Genomic DNA, 21288 nt, shown 5'->3' with positions numbered 1-21288 from the left:
CTGGAACAACTCAATCCAAAAGCCATTTAGGGGATCAAGCAAAGTAGCTTTCCACTCAGAGAAATATGGGAATCTGCAGTAATCGAGAACAGAGGTGGTAGAGCCCAAGCAAGACGAGCAGGTTATCCATATGGAAAGTGTAGCCTGGTACAAACTGTCTGAGCCTGAGAGAGTGAGGAGGGTATCTGGGCAGGGGGACACCCTGGTGAGGGTTATCAGAGTCTGAGCAGAGTAAGGAGGGAGCATCTGTGACGGTCAGTTTCATGTGTCAACTTGACTGGCTTCTAGGTACCAGTTAGATTAAACATTATTTCTGTGTGTGTTTATGATGGTATTTCTGGATGAGATTAGCATTCTAATTAGCATTTAATTTAGTTAGTGGACTCAGTAAAGTAGACTGCCCTTAGCAATGTAGGTGAGGATGATCCATTCCTTTGAGGTCCTGAATAGACAAAAGGTGGAGAAAGGAGTTTTCCCATTTTTTTCTTGCTCTATCTGTGAGTTAGGACATCTCATCTTCTCTGGTTATTGGGCTTGAAGTTCCACCATTGGTTTCCCTAGTTCTCAGGCCTTTGGACTTACACCAGCAGCTCTCCTACCAGTGTACACATGACAAATTGTGGAACCTCTCATCCTTCATAATTGTGTGAGCCAATTACTCAACAAAACTCTCTCTGTGTGTTTCTAAATATATAGATAGATATAGATCGTCTACTGGTTCCACTCCTCTGGAGAAATCTAAACTAACACAGTATCCATGCAGAAGCCTGGGCTTGGTTTAAAGTGTTCGAGCCTGAATGGTCTACTAGGCCTCCATGTCAGGTGATGGTGGTGGTAGTGATGGGGGATGTGTTACTTGCAGGAGGACTGATCAAATAAGTGTATTCATATATCATCAGATAAGCATATTAAGGCTAATGGAAACCAGGTTTCTCAGTGTCAGCAAAGGAAGTTACAAAAATGGGAGGAAGGAAAATCAGAATAAACCCTGTGGTGCTCAGTTGGAATTAGAAGTCAGTATGATCTCAGGGCTTTCAATATGGATTTAGAAATCCTAAATTTTAGAAATACATGGGTTTAGACATCCTAAATTTATAAATTAATCACTGGTAGTTGTAAAAGTGTGCTTACTTATCTATATTCCCTAATTCAGTTCATTCAAGCCTAGGAGCCCTGACATCCCCAAAGCAGTCCCTACCTACTGCGCAGATCTTGGTTTTTTAAAATACCATTCCCTGGGCCACCTGGGTGGCTCAGTGGGTTAAGCCTCTGTTTTCGGCTCAGGTCATGATCTCGGGGTGCTGGGATTGAGCCCTGCATCAGGCTCTCTGCTTGGCAGGGAGCCTGCTTCCCCCTCTTTGTCTGCTGCTCTGCCTACTTGTGATCTCTCTCTCTGTGTCAAATAAATAAAATATATTTTTTTAAATACCACTCCCTACCAAAAGAAACCAGAATTCCTTGGAGAAAGGGGTGATTCAAGGGTTGGGACAGGGAAACTCCAAGACCAGTGGAATTACCTTGTGCCAGAAAGTAAGGACTTGTTCAAAAAAAGGATGTGGACATGCTAAAAGTACCCAGAAGCCAACTTAATGGGGTTCCCACCGGCTCAATCTGATAAAACTTGAACTTGAAAATAAATGATAGTAGCAGATTCTAATCTGTTGAATAAAATGGGAATCTACAAGTCTTGACTGATGTAAATAAATGAGTAAGTTGGTAGTGTGATGAACAGGGTCTTTATCTAGTTTTGAAGTATCTGCCCACAAAATAAGGGCCAGGTACAAAGGTTCTTTCTGCTGTAAAAACTTTATAGGGACAACTGGTAACGTCATTTGTAGAGTCCTGAAAGAAGACAATGTGGGTAGCAGAGATGAAAGGACCTGAGCTCTTGTCCTTCAAAAATACCCTGCTTCGAGTCCACGTTCTAGGGTCCTGCTTTGGCCTTTCTGCTGTCGTCACTGCCCTGATGTCACAGAACCCTTTCTGCGCAGGCGAGCTGCGGCGTATCAGAGAAGCCGGCAGAGGAGAGAACCCGGGCCCCCACCGCCTCTCCCAGCGGAGGGGCGGGGCGAAGAGTGGGCGGAGATGGCACGCCTCCGTGCTCTGGGGAAGAGGGAAAAGGGCGGTGTCGGGTGGGGCGGGGCCACGCCGTCTCCGCACGCGCAGGGCGGGGCTGATGAGGCCACGCCTCTTCCGCCTCGCCGTTCTGCCACAGCGCGTGGAGGGTTGACAGGCCCCGGGCCGGGTTTGTCTAAACTCGCGGCGTCGGAACTGGCGAGATGGCGGCTGAAGTGTTGCCGAGTGCGAGGTGGCTGTACTGTGGGGATCCCGTCGAGAGCCAGAGAGCAGTACTGGGTAAAGACTGCGGAGCCGGAGCAGAGTTCCCCGGAACTCCCTCCCTTTGGGTCTGGATGCCTCTACAGGCCTCCTGCCTCTGTCTTGCCCCTTTCCCAGCTGCGCCAAGACCCCCTCCAGTCTCCTCCACTCCTTGGGACTTGGCCAGGGCTCCTTTGCCATCCCACCAGCTTTCTGTCACCACCTCCCAGCTGGATGAGGACATTCCCAGACACCCTCCTCCCCAGGGCTGTACTAGTCACCCCGTCACTCACTCGCACCTGCCCAGCTTCATTCTCCACCTGGCAGAGATTTCCCCGTTTCTCTAGGTCTGGGCCAGGCCTCAGCTCCATTCCCTTAGTTATTTCCTTCCGTCCGTCGCAGCCCTTTGGCAGCAGTGGCTTCACTTCCCCATCACGTCTTCCCAGCTGAACCAGGACCTCCTTCAGTCCCTATTTAGGTCAGGACTTGGACTTCCTTACCATTCCCATTCCTTCAGTCACTCCCTCCCAATAAACAGCCCAGCTCCTCCCCACCATATACCGTGGGTCCATCTACTCTCATCTCATTCTTGGGCTGCCATCTTACAGTCCAGTTCTCCAATGGGAAGTTGCAGAATCCAGGCAACATGCGTTTTACTTTGTACAAGAGCAGTGACTCCACAAACCCCAGGAAGAAGAGTCAGCGCATCCTGGTAAGTGCTGCAGTAACTAGCTGTCTCCCCTGGGCTGGTCTTGGCCCAGAGGGCCCTGGGTGTGGATGGATGCAGGAGGGAGGGAGGGGAGTGGAGAGATAGCAGATGAGCCTTTAAAGAACTCCTGTGAGTCCCCAGCAGGTTAGGGTATGGGATAGGCTCCATTCAGTTACATACTTTTGGTGAAGTGGTGCCCTTTCCTTGATTTGTTCGTTCAGCAAGCTTTTTTTGAGCCCCCACTGTGGCCCGGTGCTGTAAGGTGCAAAGGGAACCGCTGAATCGAACCGGGCCACACTCCGGAGGAGCTCTTACTCTAGAGCAGGGTTTCTCAGCCTCAGCACTATTGTCCTTCTGACCGAGAGAATTCTCTGTTGTGGGCCAGACTGGTGCCTCACAGGATGTTCAGCACCTCTTCTTTGTGACACCTAGAATGTCACACGTTCCCAGATGCCCCCCAAGGGGATTTGCTGGGTTCAAAATGGCTGCTTTAGAGAGGTGAGAACTGGTTTTAAGCTCAGCAACTCATACAAGCAGACAAGCCAAGAGCTGAGGGAGGGAAGGTGAGTTTGAAGAAGTCTCCGCTTTCCAGTAGGCCTTCCTGGGGGAGGGACGCGGCAGAGCTGAGCTCTGAAGGATGGAGGACGGTTTGACAGCTGAGGTTTCGCAGTCCAAGTGAAGAGAGTAGCAAGGATAAACACAGGGAAGCAGGAAAGCTTGGCTGTGATTGAGATGGTGAATCGCCAGTTGGCGTAGTGCAGCCAGCGTGGATGGGAGCAGTCATGGGAGAGATGGGCGAAGAAATTCAGGAAGGGCTTGGACTTTGGGTCCAGGAGGTAGTTGACAGAACCGTTTTTTTGTTTTGTTTTGTTTTAAAGATTTTATTTATTTATTTGACAGATAGAGATCACAAGTAGGCAGAGAGGCAGGCAGAGAGCGAGAGAGGAGGAAGCAGGCTCCCTGCCAAGCAAAGAGCCTGATATTGGGCTCGATCCCAGGACCCTGGGATCATAACCTGAGCCGAAGGCAGAGGCTTTAACCCACTGAGCCACCCAGGCATCCCAACAGAACTGTTTTATTGCAAACCTCTAAGTGCTGGGAGCTGAGGACCTCTCTCCTAAGGCCTGAGGTACAGCTCCCCCAAGAACTTTTAAAACCAGCTAGAACCCAGCATTATCTGTGCCTTCCCTTTCAAAAGTCCTCTTGCCTTTCTCCCAGAGATGCCCCAGATTCACTTGGAGAGCGGGGCTGGATCATCTCCCAGAGGCTCTCTAGGTTTTTTGTTTGTTTTGTTTTTTTAAAGATTTTATTTATTTATTTGACAGAGATCACAAGTAGGCAGAGAGGCAGACAGAGATAGAGAGGAGGAAGCAGGCTCCCAGCTGAGCAGAGAGCCCGATGCGGGGCTCAATCCCAGGACCCGGGATCATGACCCGAGCCGAATTAGAGGCTTTAACCCACTGAGCCACCCAGGCTCTCTAGTTCTAATCCACTTCGGTTTGGATTCTAAAGCTTTTGCCAATGTGGGAAGAGGGGACAAGATGCGTAATACGTTTCAACATTGGTTCTAGTGGTGCTTTTTCCCTTTTCATTTTAGGCTGCTGAAACAGACAGACTGTCCTACATAGGAAACAATTTTGGGACTGGAGCTCTCAAGTGCAACACTCTGTGCAGGTAGGAGAAGGGATGGGAGAAGGGGAGGAGAGTGATGGTGAGCCTGGCACTGCTGGTTTTGGTCTTTATTTTAGGGGCAGTGGGGGAAATCTGGAGAGGTTTACCATGTCCTGTGTTCCCAGAATCAGGGGCCTTCACACCAGCATGCGGACATGCCTGAAAAGAAAAAAATGAGTTACATTTGTAGGATTTCCTAAAATCTCATTTATTTGTAGTTTTCTTTAAGATAATTTTTTAGGGGGCACCTGAGTGGGTCAGTGGGTTGGTCCTCTGCCTTTGGCTTGGGTCTTGATCCCAGGGTCCTGGGAACGAGCCCCACATCGAGCTGTCTGCTCAAGCAGGGAGCCTGCTTCCCCCTCTCTCTCTGCCTGCCTCTCTGCCTACTTGTGATCTCTCTGTCAAATAAAGAAAAATCTTTTTAAAAAAAAAGATAATTTTTTAGGGGTGCCTGCCTGGCTCAGTCAGTGTGAGCATCCAACTCTTGATCTCAGGGCTGTGAGTTTGAGTCCCACATTGGGAGCAGAGATTATTATTATTTTTTAAAAAGATTTTATTTATTTATTTGATAGACAGAGATCACAAGTAGGCAGAGAGACAGGCAGAGAGAGAGAGAAGAGGATACAGGCTCCCCACTGAGCAGAGAGCCTGACACGGGGCTTGATCCCAGTACCCTGGGATCATGACCCGAGCCAAAGGCAGAGGCTTTAACCCACTGAGCCACCCAGGCACCCCGGGAGCAGAGATTACTTAAAAAAATTCTGAATAATAAACATTTTAATTGAGACATAATATAACATGACATTAGTTTCAGGTGTACAGCATAACCATTAGTTATTCATATATGTTGCAAAATGGTCATCACAATAAGCAGTTATCCATTACCACACAGAGTCTATTTTTTCTTATGATGAGAACTTTTAAGATTTATTCTCTTAGCAACTTTCACATATGTAATATTGTTAACTTTCACATATATGATATTATTCATTTATATATAATAAATATATATATATAATATAATATTGTTAAATACAGTATTGTTAATTACATCCCCTTATTTATTTTGAACTGAAAGTACCTTTTGATCACCTTCATCACTTTGCAATATTCTTTATAACTGTTTGGTTCCCAAAAGGCGGCCTAATTAATAGACCAAAGCTTGCCAGAAGTTTCTGCTGGAACTAACAGGAAAAGGACCTGGTAGTGTCAAAGGCTCCAGGGTTTCCATACAGCTCTGCCACTGATCACCTGCTTTGGGCAACTCTGCCTTCCCTAAGCCCCAGGCTCCCCATCGGTGCAGTGATGATTGTCCACCCCAGCAGCCTGTGACTGTCAGGCACTGGTGTAACGCAGACAGTGTCCCTCTCATAGTACCCAGCAGTGAACCACAAAACAGACCCTTTCAAAGCCCCCATGGAACCACCCTGATAGAAGTCAGATTAATTTGTATATACTTAAAACTGTTTTAACACCACATCATGCCTTTCCAAAGATTCTCTAGTTCAGACTTGTCTCCCCATAATTCCCAAAGTTTTACTTGTCTTTGCCTCCATAAAATTTATGTGTGCAATAAATGTTAGTGTAATTCTAGATTCTTATATTTAAAAACCCCAAAGGGTTTCCCACTACGGCAGTGAGCCCAAGTATAATTGACTACCAGAATCACCTCAGAGCTTTTTTTTTTCCCCTCTTTTTCCTTCCAGAACCACCTCGTGAGCTCCCTCATTCATTCTCTTCTTTCCCTCTCATGCTACGAATTGCTGCTGTAGGGGATTACTGTTCCTCAGCAGCAAGTGGTGTGTTCCTCAAGTGTATTGATTGGGGCAGAAGGACCAGTGAGAACTTTTAAATAGGAAAAAGGAAGTTGTATAAGCAGTATGTTTGAATAACCGATTGTCACTGATATTATTTCTACTTTATTCAGGCACTTTGTGGGAATTCTGAACAAGACTTCTGGCCAGATGGAGGTGTATGATGCTGAGTTGTTCAACATGCAGCCACTGTTTTCAGGTAGGGCCCAGTCATGAAGGCTCACAAAAACACTGCATGTTTTAGGTTTGTTAGATGAGTTAGTTTTTGATTTGTAAAACATATTTTGTAGTTATTTTTTAAAGGGTGCCTTCCTGCAAATATTTACTGGTGGCTTACTATGCTCCAGGCACAAGTTAGGGGTTGGAGACATCGCAAAACAGTCACAGGTCCTGTCTGTACAGCATTTACAGATTTGAGATCAGAAAATAGTCTTCTGGAAGCATTCTCATTCTTGATCTCCTAAAGCACTTTTCTCTTGACTGCTGTGATGCAGTGACCCCTTACACGTGGCTTTCTCTGTTGTGTGCATCTGCTTACCTTTTCAATGATGTTTTAGTCACTTTTGTATCTCCCTAGCTGCTCAATACATATTTCAGTGAATCAAAAAAAAAAGGTGTTTTGTTTTGTTTTTTTAGATTTTATTTATTTATTTGGCAGACAGAGATCACAAGTAGTCAGAGAGGCAGGCAGAGAGAGAGAGGAGGAAGCAGGCTCCCTGCCAAGCAGAGAGCCCGATGCGGGGCTCGATCCCAGGATCCTGGGATCATGACCTGAGCCGAAGGCAGAGGCTTTAACCCACTGAGCCACCCAGGCGCCCCCCACAAAAAATGTTTTAGTTAAAGCTGCTTGAACAGGTAAGCCTGACGATTCACAGACCTGTACCCCTGGGGCTAATAATTCATTATATGTTAATTTTTTTAAAAAACTACTTGAACAGTGATCAGAGCAGAATATTGGAGGGCATGTCTGATATTTTTTTCATTCAAAGGCCTTTCTTAACCCTTTGCTGTTCTAGTTGGAGTAGAGGTCTTAGGGTCTCTATCAGGTGATGGAAGTTACTTACAAGTTGGATAGTAATTTTCATGTTGATGAGAAGTCTCTATACTTTCTGTTTAGGAGAGAATCCATTTTTCCCCTAATTCAGTGGGAGAACTTGTACTGCTTCTCTGCTTTGGCATCTGAGAATGCTCAGGTAGAGTGGAATCTTCCAGAATGATAGGTCAGAGGGTCAGACCCAAGGAACTCCTGTTCCCTAAACCTTAAATACTGAGAACCACAGTGGGGTGGGGGGTGTGGATGAGGAAGGATTGTTTATTGTCATGGTAGATCTACCTAATACCTTCTGAGGTAGTAATTCAGCTTTATTCCCTCAGCGCAATGGTGCCAGTCCTTTTAAGAATCTCAAAGACATGGACCTACTTCCCGGAAACTTATATAATATTTAAGAACATATATATGAGATTTTGCATATGATTGTAAAGGGCTCTTGAGTCCTGAAACCCATCTGTGACTTTCCTAGGGGTCCAGAATCTATAGGTTAAGAATTCCTTGCTTTTTTAATACAACTACATTTAAATTAATTCTCCAAATCCTTTTCTGACTTCTAAGGAGGCAGAGGAAATTATTCATTAACCTGTTGATCAAACAGATTTTTGTTTTTACATGTAAAAAAATTGTAAGTAATGGTTTATTTTAGCGAGCATAAATATATACACATACATACACAAATGCAACATTATTGATCCTTACTATGTGCTAGGCACTGTTCTAAGCACTTTCAGTGCATGTCATCATTTACTTCATGTAATAACCCTCTGGTGGTTTTATTGATGATGAAACTGGCACAGTTTGAAGGGGACATACTGCTGATATATATATGTATGTTATAATACAATATAATATAACTTATGTTATAATTATAATATCTTAGTACAAATAGTATAATTATATATTAGTAATAATATAATTATACAACTGTAATTATACATTATTAATATTAATATAATGTATATTATAATTACATTATGTTAAGTTATAATTATATATATATATATATATATATATATATATATATATATCTCATATATATGAACTGGCAGTGCAATTCAGATAAGGTCACTCTGGAGCTTATGCTCCTATCCACTACTGTGTCCTGCCCCTGTGTGAGTAGTTTATGGGAGATCAGAGAGAGCTTCATGTAAGTAACACATACCTCACATTTATATCTGCCTTTAGGTCTTTTGTAAGGAAGGCAAAACTATTTACTGGAAAGAGCTGAGGACTTGATTTCTAATCCTGTCTAGGCCACTGCCTGGTGAACTGACCTGGGACACATCATTTCATTGGGAGGCTTTTTCCTTATTTGTAAAACGAAGAGGTTGGATTAGATGACCTTTCATTTGACTCCTTAATTTATTCTCCATATCCTCTAACTGTATACTAAAGGCACAGACTAAATGTTCACAGAATCCATCATGTTAAACTCTGGGAAATCCTGCAGTAAAGAAATCTGATATTCTTAGTTTCACCCTGAAGTAAATATTAATCACTGTTATAATCCGTGGTTCTTACAGCTTGCTTTTTATCCCCCTCTCTGTTTTTGCTTGTTTTGTGTTTTGACAGATGAATCAATTGAGAGTGAATTGACACAAGAGAGTCAGACCAAAAGTTTTAGAGAAAAGGTAAGTGTGACAGAACTGAGACATGGGAGCTGAAGCACGTTCCTTCTAGGACCGTGTTTCTCCGTGCAAAATGAGCTGGCTGAGCAGAGGACTGCTCCCAGCTCATTGGGTCTGTGGTTCCCCAGACAGTCTACCTGCAGAGACCTCTCAGACTCACGGAGCACTGTCATTCCGTCTGGGGAAGCTAGACACAGCTCCATGCCGGTGTTCAGAACTGGGTCACTGGGCTGACATAGGTGTAGTGTAACACTTGATTTTGGATTTAATGCAAGTTGCAGAAAATACTGGTTGTAGCCTGGAAGCTCTCACATTAAAATAAAGTAAACTTCAGGATTTACAGCGTGGGTGATCTCACCCCAGATGGCAAGTCAGCTGAGGCTTCAGCACTGCCTGGAGCACTGTATTGAGAAGGACGTGAGACTGTCCTCAGGCTCAGTGGGAGAGAGTGAGTGATAAGCAACATCTGCTGTGAGTGTAGGGCTGGAAGATGGTAGGCTGTGCGTGGAATTTACCAATCCTCAGTCTAGTCCAGGCCTTCGCCGTGCAAATGGACACCATTGATTTATAAATAGCCCATGACAGTTTACAAAGCGAGTACTTGGATCTGTTAATACAAGCCTTTGCGATAGAAAGGTATGAGTCCCCCCAGTTCACAGGTGAGGGAGTCCTGGCTCAGAAAGGTGGAGAGTTTCCCCACAGCCACACAGCTAGGAGCAGTAGTGCCCAGCCTGTCCCCCGACAAACCAGATTTGTCGCTGCACAGATGGATTCTTGTATCGAAGCCTTTGGAACCACCAAACAGAAGCGGGCTTTGAACTCCAGAAGAATGAACAAAGTTGGCAGTGAATCTCTCAACTGTGCAGTCGCTAAAGCTGCGGAGAATATTATTGATGCAAAGGGTGTGACCGGTAAGCGGCTGGGACTCGGAATAAGAGTCTGCTCACAGAGCCTGCTTCCTCTTCTCTTGAGATCTTTTACCTGCCCCACAGATGGAAATAATGGGCATCAGGGCTGGATTCCTTCCTGCCTCTCCCTGCGTGCCTCCTTGGGGAACAGACTCTGGATATAGTAAGACACGTCTGCCTGTAGGGAGGTCACAGGTAGAGGAGACCAGTGCAGGGACGGGTGTGTGTGCGCTGTGTCTTGGGCACCAGGGTTCCAGTTGGCAGGGTGCAGAGGGAGAAGACCTCGGTCTCGGGGTGGTCACAGGGAGGTTTGGGGCAAGAAAACTGGTGTGAGGATGATGAACTGAGATAGTGCTTCACTATGGGATCAGCGGATCTTTTTCTATTCCTAAACTAATGAGCAGCTTGAGCATTTAATTACATTATTTAAAAATGTATTTATTGCTCAGATGCATTGTAAGAACATAAAAGAAAGTTTACATAAGAGCAGTTTTTCTATTAAAATGGGATTTTAGGGGCGCCTGGGTGGCTCAGTGGTTAGGCCTCTGCTTTTGGCTCAGGTCATGATCTCTAGTCCTGGGATCGAGCTCTGAATCGGGCTCTCTGCTCAGCAGGGAGCCTACTTCCCCCTCTCTCTCTCTCTGCCTGCCTCTCTGCCTACTTGTGATCTCTCTCTGTCAAATAAATAAATAAAACCTTTAAAAAAATAAGTAAAGTAAAACGGGATTTTAGGGGTGCCTGGATGATTCATTTGGTTAAGTGGATGACTCTTGATCTCAGCTCAGGTCTTCATCTCAGGGTTGTGAGTTCAAGCCCTGTGCTAGGCTCTTGTGCTGGGCGAGGAGCCTACCTAAAAATAAATAATAAAATAAAATAAAATGGAATTTTAGTAGTTTTTGACAATCTTTTTAAACCCTGAGATTATATAAATATTTCCCTATGTTTTCTTTCAGTATTTTCACAATTTTACTTTTAACATTTAAATCTTAATGAAGTCTTTTTGGCATATGGTACAGACCTAATTTTATATCTTCCAAAGGATTAGCCAGCTGTCCCCAGCTCCTTTTTTGGTAGATGATTTAAAAAGTCATCCTTCTCACTTGAGCACATTCTGTCTGTTCTGTTCAATTGTCCTTTCTGTTCCTAGGGCAGCACCAGGCTCTGGATTTCAGTAGCCTCATCTTCCAGCTTGTTTTCTGATGGGACAAATTCCTCCATCCCTCCTTATTTTTGACAAACATTGGTTAGAGTAGCATGCCTTTTTTTCCCAGGTGATCTTAAGAATTACTTTGTCAAATTGCCTCAAAATTCCATTGAGAATAATATGGAGAGAATCAACATCTTCTTTACAATATTATATTTTCTTATCTGGAACATAGAAGTATGTGTCTCTACTTATTTGAAAGCATAAATAAACTTTTGAATTTTTTTGTTCAGTTGACTCTCAGCTGTCAAAGGACATTTAAAAAGAAAAGAAAAAGGAGCACCTGGGTGGCTCAGTTGGTTGAGCATCATGATTTAAGCCCAGGTCATGACCCCATGATCCTTGTATCGAGCCCCACATGGGTCCCTGCTCAGTGGGGAGTCTGCTTCTCCCTCTCCCTCTGCCCTTTCCCCTACCTGTGCTCTGTCTCCCAAATAAATAAAATAAAATAAAAACAGGGGCACCTGGGTGGCTCAGTCATTGGGCATCTGCCATCACCTTGGGTCATGATCCCAGAGTCCTGGGATTGAGCCCAGCATCCGTCTCCCTGCTCCATGGGAAGCCTGCTTCACCCTCTCCCACTCTCCCTGCTTCTGTTCCCTCTCTCGCTGTTGTCTATGTCAAATAAATAGATAGAATCTTTAAAAAAAAAAAAAAAAAACCCATGGGGTGCCTGAGTGGCTCAGTGGGTTAAGCCTCCGCTTTCAGCTCAGGTCATGATCTCAGGGTCCTGGGATCAAGCCCCACATTGGGCTCTCTGCTCAGCAGGGAGCCTGCTTCTCCCTCTCTCTGCCTGCCTCTCTGCCTACTTATGATCTCTCTCTGTCAAATAAATGAATAATATCTTTTAAAAAAAAACACATCTTAAAAAACAAAAGAATTCACTCATTTCTCATCATTTTACCAGATGAACTATTAGAATGTTCCTGTATTCCTCTCTTTCCATGTTTATATGGACTTGCTTAATTCTTTTTTTAATACAATTTTTTTCTTTCTTAAATTTTTAAAATTTATTTGACAGAGAGAGACAACAGTGAGAGAGGGAACATAAGCAAGGGGAGTGGGAGAGGGTGAAGCAGGCTTTCTGCTGAGCAGGGAGCCCAGTATGGGGCTCGATCGCAGGCCCCTGGGATCATGACCAGAGCTGAAGGCAGGCACTCAATGACTGAGCCACACAGATGCCCAAATAATTCTTTTTTTTTTTTTTAACAATTTCATTTATTTATTAGAGAGAGAGGGACAGCACAAGCAGGGGAAGCAGCAGGCAGAGAGAAGCAGGCTTCCTGCTGAGCAGGGAGCCCGATATGAGGCCCAATCCTAGGACCCTGGGATCATGACCCAGGCTGAAGTCAGATACTTAACTGACTGAGCCACCCAGGCACCCTGGCTTACTTAGTCCTTATGTGGTTTTTCTTATAGGGTCGTTCACGGTTTTATATTTTGATTTTTCGTTTTTACTCACAGTTTGTGGGGTTTTCTAGACGTTAAGCCATGGATGGCTCTCTTCCTCACTTTTAGCTTCTCTTATATTGTAAATATTTATTAGCTCACCTGTCCCTGCCAGCTATTGTGCGGGCTGCTTGAGGGGAGCCGTGCTGCGTGTGCCTTCTCCAGGGCCTGGTTAGGTTTGTGTTATGAGTGGATGTCAGCCTGGTCAAGCCGCATTGGCAGAAGCATCCCGATTGGGAGTTTCTGGGCCAATTAATCTTGAGTACATGAGTTATAGAGTACTGGGGAGCCTGAACCCAAACAGCATGATACAGCACCATCTCTTCCTTTATTGAAAAGCTCTGGTCAATGACGCCATCCATGACGACCTGCAGGATGATTCCCTCTACCTTCCTCCCTGCCACGCTGATGCCGCCAAGCCTGAAGACGTGTATAAGTTTGAAGACCGTATCCTTGTTGCAGTAGAAATGCTGCTTTATTTCCCAAGTTGAGAGGCACACACATGAGTGGGCAGACAGGCTCTCTGAGGACGTTGCTGGTCCCATCACGCTCACAGAAGTACTCGCCCTGGCGCCATTGCTGGGAAGTCAGCTAGGCTTCCTCACCAGCTCTGGGACCGGCCCTCAGCCCCTGGGAGTCCAGCCCATTCCTCAGCAAAGTGCCAGATACCCTCAAGCTCAGCCTTGGTGGATGAGGGGGGCCCTCTCTGTGGGTGGTCAAAATAAGACTTTCACATCAGCCCTAAGTCTAGGGCAAACGGATCTGTAAAAGGTAGAGCATAGAATTTTCCTACTGGTCGGTCTAGTCGGGGAAAATAACTGCAGTGGCTTTGTAATCAGCTGAGGAGGCAGAAAAGCCCCAGCAGGGAATGGACTCTGGGCTAGGAGTCTGGAGAACCGATTCCCTGCGCTCAGCCCCCTCATACTGTGTGGTCTTCCCCAGTCTGGGCCTCAACTTTCCCATCTCTAACATGGGGCCACTCTGAGGTGAGCAAGCTCGTTAGATGTTTCCTTTTTGGTCAGTTTATGATCTTGACCTGTCACTAGTTCTGTCCACTGCGGAGTATGAAGCTCTTCAGAGCCCCTCCGAAGCTTTCAGGAATGTCTCCTCAGAGGAAATACTGAAGATGATTGAAGAGAACAGGTACGCTGGGGTAGATGGAGTGTCTGAGGCAGTGATGTCAGAACACGACAGTAGTCAGACATGAAGCGGACCTTTAGGGATGTCCGTTGGTAGGGGTGTATGTCTTTTCAACATTTGAACATGAATGAGCCAGTGTTTTCTCGAAAATGTTTCAGGCCTCTGTCCCAAAGCTGTGGGTGGCATTCAGTGGGGAGAGAGGTAGCTTCTGAGTGCATGGTGCCTTTGGCTGAGCAGAGGGTGGTGAGGCCTTGTGGTGTGGGGCTTGGAGCCGGAGCTGGCCTGGTGTCCCCAGTGTTATGTTGACAGTGATTGTCCCTGGCAGGGCCCAGGTGCCAACCTGTGACTAGGTGCCAGTGGACACTTCATACATAAAGTCACTTTTTTTTTTTTTTTTTAATTTTTAAACTTTTTTTTTTTTAAAGATTTTATTTATTTATTTGACAGAGATCACAAGTAGGCAGAGAAGCAGGCAGAGAGATAGAGGAGGAAGCAGGCTCCCCGCTGAGCAGAGAGCACAATTCGGGGCTCAATCCCAGGACCCTGAGATCATGACCTGAGCCAAAGGCAGAGGCTCTAACCCACTGAGCTACCCAGGCGCCCCATAAAGTCACTTTATACACAAGTCACTTTACACACTTTATACATAAAGTCAAATTTATGGGGGCACCCTGATGGCTCAGTTGGCTAAGGGTCTGACTCTTGATTTCAGCTCAGGTCACGATCTCAGGGTCGTGAGATCAAGCCCCCGCTTCCAACCCTGCACTTACCAGGGAGTCTGCTGCTTTCCCTCTCTCTCCCTCTGCCCTTCCCCCGTTTGTGTGCGTGCTCGCCCTCTAAAAGAAATAAATAAATCTTTTAAAAAAGTTAACTAATTTAAGTAGTGTGTATTTTAAAATACTCAGATTATCTCCCCTGTCTCCTTTAGTCCTTCAAGCAGCTTTTCTTTTATAATGACAGTGGAATTTTCTTACTTTTTGCGTTTTTTTCTTTTAATAATTTCATCTTGAGAAAATGAAAAATTGTCAACCCTGAGTTGGTTCCCAAGTTTTCAAGAGTGCTTTTTTTGGTTTTTGTTCCAAAGATACATGTGTAGAAAAGCTTATTCCTGGTTCTTGGTTGTCTTCGTGTAACTGTGGCTGCACAGCAGGTGTAGGAATGAGCTCTCGGGTGAGAGTCTGGAGAACAGAGTCCCTGAGCTCTGCCGGAGGTACTGCGTGATCTTTCCTCTCAGAGCCTCAGTTTTCTTATCTGTGAAATGAGGTTGCTGTAAGATGACCTTGAAGAGCCTTCTCACCTCTGAGTCCAGGATCCTCCCGGTGGTGGAACAGTACATAAAAATAACGGCTAACACTGAAGGAGCTCTTACATGTGCCAAGTACTATTCTAAACACTCTCCTTGCATTGTCTCGTTCAAAGCACCAAAAAATCCTAGGAGGAGGCTACTATCTTTATCCTAAATTTTTAGGCGGAGATGGTGTACAGAGATGTATAGAATATAGAGACTTGTCTAAGCCACTAAATGGCAGAGAGGGGGTTCAAACCCGGGCAGTCTAACTCAAGAGCCTGGGCCCCCAAGCACAACATCAGGATGGGGTGGACTGTCTGGCAGTCGACTGTGTTGGCGGACTGTGCCAAGTCTGTTCTGCTGCCTACGAATAAAGTTCTATTGGAACACAGCCGTGGCCATTCATTTGTGTATGATTAATGGCTGCTCTCGCACTACAGGGGCAGCTCTGAGAAGATGCAGTAGAGACCATAGGGCCCACAGAGGCTGGAATATTTATTGTCTAGCCCTTTAGTGCCCTAGCCCTGTGCTTGCCGTGTTACAAGGAACATTAGCAGAATGGCCCTTCCTCGACTGTTGTGTATCAGCTGTGGCAGATGCCCGCTGTTTTCATTGTGAGAGCAGGAGTGGCTCCTGACAGCTGGTCTTAATTTTCCTCCCTTGCCCCCCGCACCGTCCTTCTTTTAGTCACTGCTCCTTTGTCATAGAAGCGTTGAAGTCTTTGCCATCAGATGAGGAGAGGCGAGACCGCCAGGCCCGATGCATATGGTTTCTGGACACGCTCATCAAATTTCGGGCACAGAAAGTGATTAAGCGGAAAAGTAAGTAGACATTTTATTCTAGTTATTTCCAGCCTGTTACTTGTCTCTTAGACCGGCTCTGATGAGAGAAGAAAATGCCTGTGCTTGTGCCAATCTTTAGTTCTGTGTAACGGGTTCCTGTGGGTGCCACCAGCATGCCGAGACGATTGCCCTGGCTCTTTCCTCATCTGAAAGTGGGGGCAGGCTGGGTTGTACAAGTGTTCAGAGCTCACATTGACTGCTCTTTCTTCTGCATTGGGAAAAGTATGTATCCAGTCAAATCAGATGAAAATTTTAAGAGACGGTTGGACAAATGTCAATCCTGTGGGGAGAAAAATCGGCTTTGTTCACATGAAGGCCAGTGGCAAGGGCTGTGTTGTGTCAGCTAATTTCCGACTGAGAAAGAAGAGAGTCCATTTCTCCCTGGTGATCTGTGTCACCTACAGTGAGGGCCACAGCAGGCGTGGGGGGGTGCCCCACAATCCTATCTCCCCCGAGTTGGAAAACCACCTGTGGTTTCAGGCCCAAGCTGGTGCTGTCTCATTACAGTGCTGGAGCTCCCAAGAGTCTGTATGTTGTCGGTACTTGGCTGTTGCTCATTTGCATGTTCCAGTCGCCCTTCTTTCCCTCTCCCTGGGCTTTTGCCACAGTCTGTGTTGCATCTTATGAATTCTGTGACTTCAGGCCTCATCAGAGTCTGTTCCTCCTTCTCACCACTGCCCCGTCACAGATGTCTGTCACGCGCAGGCGGCCTGCAGGCTGAAGTATCCTGAGCACATTTGCATTGGCAGGTGGCTGTCCTGGTTCACGGGCCCCTGCTTCTCTTCCCACATGGTTCTGTTCCTTGTGGTGGCGCAGCTGTTGTCCTCTTGTCCCAGCTCACGGAGGAGGTGTGGTACGAGGGTTTGGAAATGCACAAACTCACCTTTGTGTTGCAGGTGCCCTGGGACCTGGAGTCCCCCACATCATCAACAGCAAACTGCTGAAGCACTTCACTTGCTTGACCTACAACAATGGCAGGTCAGTGCTTGACTTCCGGGGCTTCTGCCTGTAGAGGAGAAAGCAGGCCAGAAGGGTTGGGCAGGAGCACTAGAGCATGCATTGGCTTCCTTGCCACAGACACTGCTGAGGGGAGCACTCATGGCCATTTGCCCGGGCCGGGGGTCAAGGTAGTTGAGGAAACCCTACATATTACATGCTTTGTGCCCCCTTGGAGAAGTTCCCGTGAGCAGCTCTAGGAAGTCCTGCCATGGAGACTTCTTTCGAGGAATCCTTCCTCATACCCCACAGAACCAGTGTTCCATGGGAAGGCAGTGGAGCAGAAAAGCATAGGCCAGTGTGATGAGTTTGGGGAAAGGACTCAGAGCAGCATATCTGGTGCTCTTTCCTGCCCTTGGCTCGGAATGTGTTTCCTGCTCTGAGTGTGCTTGGAAACATCAGCAACTGGGTTTGGGATGACTGTTTTCCCAGCAACCTAGCTGAGCAGTGGGGTCAGGCTCTGAGGGTCCGTCCTTACCACTGCAAGACTCTAACTCTGCCTGGGGAAAGTATACATGTGGCTTTCTTTGTCCCACCTGGAGGGGATGCTGGGTTGCCTCACTGCTCCACTGTGTGTGACGGCGTGGGCACCATGACAGGACCTCGAATGGTGCTCAACTTTCTTTTCTTCTCCCCAAGATGGGAAGACATCGCGTGTGTATGAGAACAGGCTTGGGTGTTTTTATTTTGCTCTCAGAATAGTCATCTCAAGCAATGTCTCTCCTTTACTGCCACTGCCTTTGCAGCCTGCGGAACTTGATTTCAGATTCTATGAAGGCAAAGATCACTGCATATGTCATCATACTTGCCTTGCACATAAGCAACTTCCAGATTGACCTGACAGTGTTACAGAGAGACTTGAAGCTCAGTGAGAGAAGGTGAGTGGCACGGAATTACAATCCCTGCGGGGGCTTGATGTATTTCTAGTACTACCGGAAAGCAGGATGTGCCATCGAGGGAACTGGGGATGTGTTGTATGGGCAGGATTTGGGACCAGGGGACAGTTGTCAGTGCCCGAGTGAGTAAACAGATGAGCAACCAGACATTTTGGAGTAAGCCTTGTCTTGTGAGGTGTAGTGTTAAGTGTGTGATGATCTCAGTGATTTCCCTACAAAACAACAGGAGAACCCTCAGTTAGAGAAGTCGGTGACTTTCCCAGGCTCACACAGCCAAGAAGGGGAATAGTTGGCCTTCAGGCCTGAGGCTTCCCATAGCATTCTGTCCCTGTATACACAAGCAATCTCGGAATTACTGTCACTGGGGAGAGGAGGCCTATATGGTCCAAGGGGTGGAGCCCAGGGCTGGGCGTTGTAAGAGAACCCAATCTCAGCTTAGCAAAAAGAACTTTCTCTGAGTCAGATGCAAGGGGCTGCCAGGCGCGGTGTGGGAAGCACAGTGGGGCTGCCATTTGCCAGGGGCGTCACACAGCTTCTGTGACCCGGCAGCCCTGCTGAGCAGCAGGGACAGACTGGGAGGGTCCTGGAAGAGTTGGCAGAGTTGTGGTTTTGGGCCCTTTCCAGCCCTGCCAGGAGGAATTCAGACTAAGTAGGAGGCCGAACTTCCAGGATCATGAACTGCGAGTATGTTGGCCTCTGTCGGTGGTTTCGGGGCATCTGGCATCCAAGGCTGCCAGTGTTCCAGGAGAGCCTCTGAGAACACCTCTGTCTGGACTCTTGTAGCAGTCCCTGGCGGGATTCTCCTGAGGGCTGTCCATAGAAGGCATTCTCACAGGCAGTGAGTTTGAAAATAAAAGAGAAAAAAGGTACTTGGAGCCTGTAAAAGCTCTACCAAAATTCTAGCAAATGCTCGGTCCTGGTTATCAGAAGTAAACAGAGTTGTTAATGGTGTCAGGATAGCCTGGTTTTCCATCACATATATGGATATTTTCTAATGACGAGACATCAAATTGAAATTGTCTTTCTGATGACTCTGGATCTTGTTTCCTTCTCTGCTTTGCTCTGGGGGCCATGTTGGGGATTCTTCGTGGCCAGGAGCATGATGTGCTGCTCCCTCCTGTCAAGCCTCCCTGAGCAGACCTGAGGACGTTCTCCCCCATTTGTTCTGTGTTTGTTCCTTAGGATGATGGAGATCGCGAAAGCCATGAGACTGAAGATCTCTAAAAGAAGGGTGTCTCTAGCAGCTGGCAGGGAGGAGGATCACAAAATGGGCACCCTGTCCATGCCACTGCCTCCAGCCCAGACCTCGGAACGCCAGTCCAAGCGGAGGAGAATCACCTAGACGCTTGCTTTCTGCATGGAGCATTTTGGCCACACACAGCCACTACTTCTTTTCATTTCCATTTTTATTTTTAAAATGAAAAGAAAAAGAAGCCTTGCCTTGGCGTGGGTATGAAGCCAGAAGGCAGCATCTCAAGTTGTGCTGTGTACAGTGATGGCCCTGTTGGACTTGACCTCTCTTTGGTGCGGCTGTGATTGTGAATGGCAGCCAGTTCAGTGGGAGGGTGGGGCCTGGGGAGGTCAGAGTTGGCAGATCTTACCGGCTGCACCCTGGGGCACATCTAATGGATAATGTTAATAAAGAGAAATGTGAAGGGCCCCTGGAGTGCATAGTGAGGAGGTTACAGCCCAGCTGGGCTGGGAAGAGGCCTTAGGCATTAGTAGCTAAGCATGGGCCGCCCCCGCCATGGGGCTGCCAAAAGGGCCCCGTGAACTTGAGGCTGCCATCAGAAGTGGAGCCAAATCAGAGGATGTGATCAGCCCCTTCGGTCGCTCTGCCTGGCTCAGGCCACACAGAGGCAGGGGGCAGCTCTGAAAGCTCCTTCCTGAGAGAAATGAATCAGAGTGAAGGATGGAAAACACATTATTCTAGCTCTCCTTCAAAGGGGGTTTAATGTGTGGACAGAAAGCTATAGGATTATGAAAGGCTGCACGTGTGGGAGTCAGGCGGCGGCCTCTGGAGCTGTGAGGTTTGAGGGCGCACAGCTGCAGCTGCTCCCTCAGGCAGGCGTGGACACCCACTGTTCCCCCACACTGCCGCTGGGCCTCCTGAGGCTGGTGACTGGGCCCCACAGTGCTGAGGGCAACCTCCCCTACTTTCAACACCGCATTTCCACTCTTGGGCTGCTCAGCACAAACAGCCCAAAGACCGGGAAGCTGGTCTCCATCTTGCTTCCTCCTGTGAACGTTTGACTGTCGAACAACCCAGGGTGAGGGGCGCCATCCCTTCGCAGAGTCAATCTTTATGTCGTTTTGACACCCCCACCCCCAACTTTGGTAAACAGTTAGCACATACTTTGAATGTTACACGGATTACATCCTGTGTTCTTAAAGTAAGATAGAAGAAAGAAGATGGTAGGAAAATACAGTGCTTTTATTTATTGGAAAAAAAACTTCACTTGTTCAGTGGGCCCATGCTGTTCAAGAGTCAGCCGTAATTTCATGATTTTCTACCAGGCACATGTGTGATTTCCCTAATTCGCAGGAGTAAATGAGTTTTATTTAAGAAGAAGAGAGAAGCTACTGGAGGATATTGTTGGGAGTGTCAGGGCATTGAGAGCAAGATGGGCGCATCGTTTATCTTGCAAATACCAGAGAGGTAGTGTTTTCATAAGGAAGAGTGGTCTTGGGTCCCTTCGTGTGAGTGTATTTATAGATGTTTTGGGGGAAGGAAATAGACTTCTTTTTTCTCTCCTGAACTTTTGAAGTTATTCTTTCTACTCCATCTGTAATTGAGCCCGTGGAGGTATTCTTACTTCTTCCTCTCTCAGGCACTGCGTCAGACCTAAAAATGTTAACTGGTGTAGGATGTGGGTTTTGCTAAAGTGACCCCCCTTGAAGTCTTCACGGGACTCTCTTGAGAGCTTAAAAAATGGGATCCTGAGGAAGAGCACCTTCCGAAATCTGTCTTGCTCTTCTGCCTGGTTTCACCCCTGTGCTCTGGCAACCCCGGATAACAGGTTAGAAACCAGCCTGGCATCATTGGGATCGAGGTCCCCATCAGCCCCAGGTAAGGGGCTCAGGGAGAGGCACGTGCATCAGGCGCTGTCTGTTGGAAAGGTTTATGTGGAGGCCAATCTGGCATCACCTTATCCTGGAGACATAATAGTCTGCAGAAAAAGAGATGAGAGCTGGGTAGAGTCTCTTTAAATATTGATAATAGTGATGCCTTTTGCCACACATCTCCAAAGATCTCAGAGCAGTGCAGACATTACCTCATCGTTAACTTTCAGTGTTCTTGGGTGAGAAGCTGATGGCGTATTATGGTCTCCATTTGGGGCAGAACGTAGCAAACGCTTCAGATAGTGGAGCTGAA

General features: G+C 46.7%; 1 protein-coding gene across 1 annotated transcript; it reads left to right on the top strand.

The window, feature by feature from the left end:
- The first annotated feature begins 2170 nt into the window (after window positions 1-2170).
- On the top strand, window positions 2171-20671 carry POLR1E (RNA polymerase I subunit E). The gene is made up of 12 exons (XM_059142293.1): window positions 2171-2355; window positions 2925-3028; window positions 4623-4699; window positions 6624-6709; window positions 9134-9192; window positions 9956-10100; window positions 13090-13197; window positions 13797-13893; window positions 15866-15999; window positions 16917-16998; window positions 17763-17894; window positions 19095-20671. Exons 1-12 carry the CDS (start codon window positions 2280-2282, stop codon window positions 19252-19254), a joined length of 1260 nt encoding a protein of 419 aa, XP_058998276.1. The 5' UTR covers window positions 2171-2279; the 3' UTR covers window positions 19255-20671.
- Window positions 20672-21288: the final 617 nt, after the last annotated feature.

Source organism: Mustela lutreola, chromosome 12, assembly GCF_030435805.1.
Source record: "Mustela lutreola isolate mMusLut2 chromosome 12, mMusLut2.pri, whole genome shotgun sequence".
In the NCBI taxonomy this organism is placed as follows: Eukaryota; Metazoa; Chordata; class Mammalia; order Carnivora; family Mustelidae; genus Mustela; species Mustela lutreola.
The sequence above is the reverse complement of the archived record's forward strand: the minus strand, read 5'-3'. Positions and strand labels throughout refer to the sequence as shown.